General features: G+C 43.2%; 1 protein-coding gene across 1 annotated transcript in view; it reads left to right on the top strand.

The window, feature by feature from the left end:
- slc25a25a (solute carrier family 25 member 25a) overlaps positions 1-1,334 on the top strand; it is a 9,295-nt gene that overhangs the window by 1,113 nt on the left and 6,848 nt on the right. Inside the window, exons 2-3 of the mRNA XM_046035623.1 lie at positions 916-1,042; positions 1,174-1,261. Of these exons, the coding sequence (XP_045891579.1) occupies positions 916-1,042; positions 1,174-1,261 (215 nt within the window). The remainder of the gene's footprint in view (positions 1-915; positions 1,043-1,173; positions 1,262-1,334) is intronic.

Here is a 1,334-nt window from a genome sequence, read left to right as displayed (position 1 = left end):
TTTTTTTTTGGTTCATGATCTGTTGGCAATGCAAGAATATTCAGTAAACATTATTTCTGTGACAACAAATCATCTTATGCCTCCAGCAAAGTCAACTTCCCCATTTTGTCAGAGCAGCTGCAACAGTTTTTGAATTCTCTCTGGGATTTCAGGAGAAGAAATGCTGAACAAGCGTGTCCCCACCAGTTTTTATTGATAACATTTGTGACATGACATTGCCCTTGTAGCCATGCTATAAGTCACACTTGTGAGCTGCAGGAGAGATCAGAATGTCCTGCATGAGTCGTTACTGTGTGACCGTCATATGACTGTACTGTGAGCGGGTCAGGTATCGGCACTGGCCAGCAGGCTGGAGGATTGCCGGTGTCCTCGTCTCGTTTTAGCTCGGGTGGTTTGAGTTTAGACTGGATTAAAACAGTTGGCGGGTCGACCTGCAGTTGAAGTCAAAGATAGACCACGGTGTTACTACCTAATTACCCTGTCCTGGAGGAACAGATGTCATTCAAGACATCCAAGAGCACTGCGGCTTGGCAAATGGGTGATAAGGCTGCGTGGTCATGAAACGGAATCCGGTGTACCTTTTTTCTCCTGTCATATTCAGTGCTGCGGGACTGGCATACAGTACATTTCAGAACTTGTTGTGCATATTTCCTGAGCACTGTCAAATTGTTTAATATGTCAGCGCATATGACTCATCTGCATACCACTGAAAGGTTGCTGCTGCTGTGGTTTCTCTCTGAAGCTATATAAAACAGTGTAATACCACATTGTATTTGCATCTTTGATAATAAAATGTAATTCTTAGTCCCTGAACAACCCTCATTATTCAAACTCTATGCTGTCCTCTTATCTGACTTAAATAAGAGAACCATGTCTCATTGTGTGGGTTCTTTTTCTTTTGTTTTTTCCTTGCAGAAAACCCCCAAAAGGGAAGAAAATGACTCTGGTGGACAGCTGGACTTTGAGGAGTTTGTTCATTATCTACAAGACTGTGAGAAAGATCTGAAGCTCGTGGTGAAAAGCCTCGACAGGAAGAATGCAGGTATGAGGCGCTGCCCCGGTTTTGTTTGCAGATATGCTACTGCTCGCTTGATTCATCTTTCACTTTGTGTCTGTAGTTCACAATTACAGTATGAGATACTATTTCTTACACCTTGTCTTTTTCCTTTTAAGGCCATGTCGATCCCAAAGAGTTCATGCAGTCTCTTCAGGACCTCGGTGTGCATATTTCCCCGCAGCAGGCGGAGAAAGCCCTTAAGAGGTAATTTCATTCAACCATCTCATCCACTGCAATGTTGGACTGTTGAATTAAGGAGCTCTATCTTAGTTTCACT

Source organism: Micropterus dolomieu, linkage group LG21 (genome assembly GCF_021292245.1).
Source record: "Micropterus dolomieu isolate WLL.071019.BEF.003 ecotype Adirondacks linkage group LG21, ASM2129224v1, whole genome shotgun sequence".
Taxonomy (NCBI): Eukaryota; Metazoa; Chordata; class Actinopteri; order Centrarchiformes; family Centrarchidae; genus Micropterus; species Micropterus dolomieu.
Note: the sequence above shows the minus strand (reverse complement) of the source record. Positions and strands in the feature narration are given on the sequence as shown.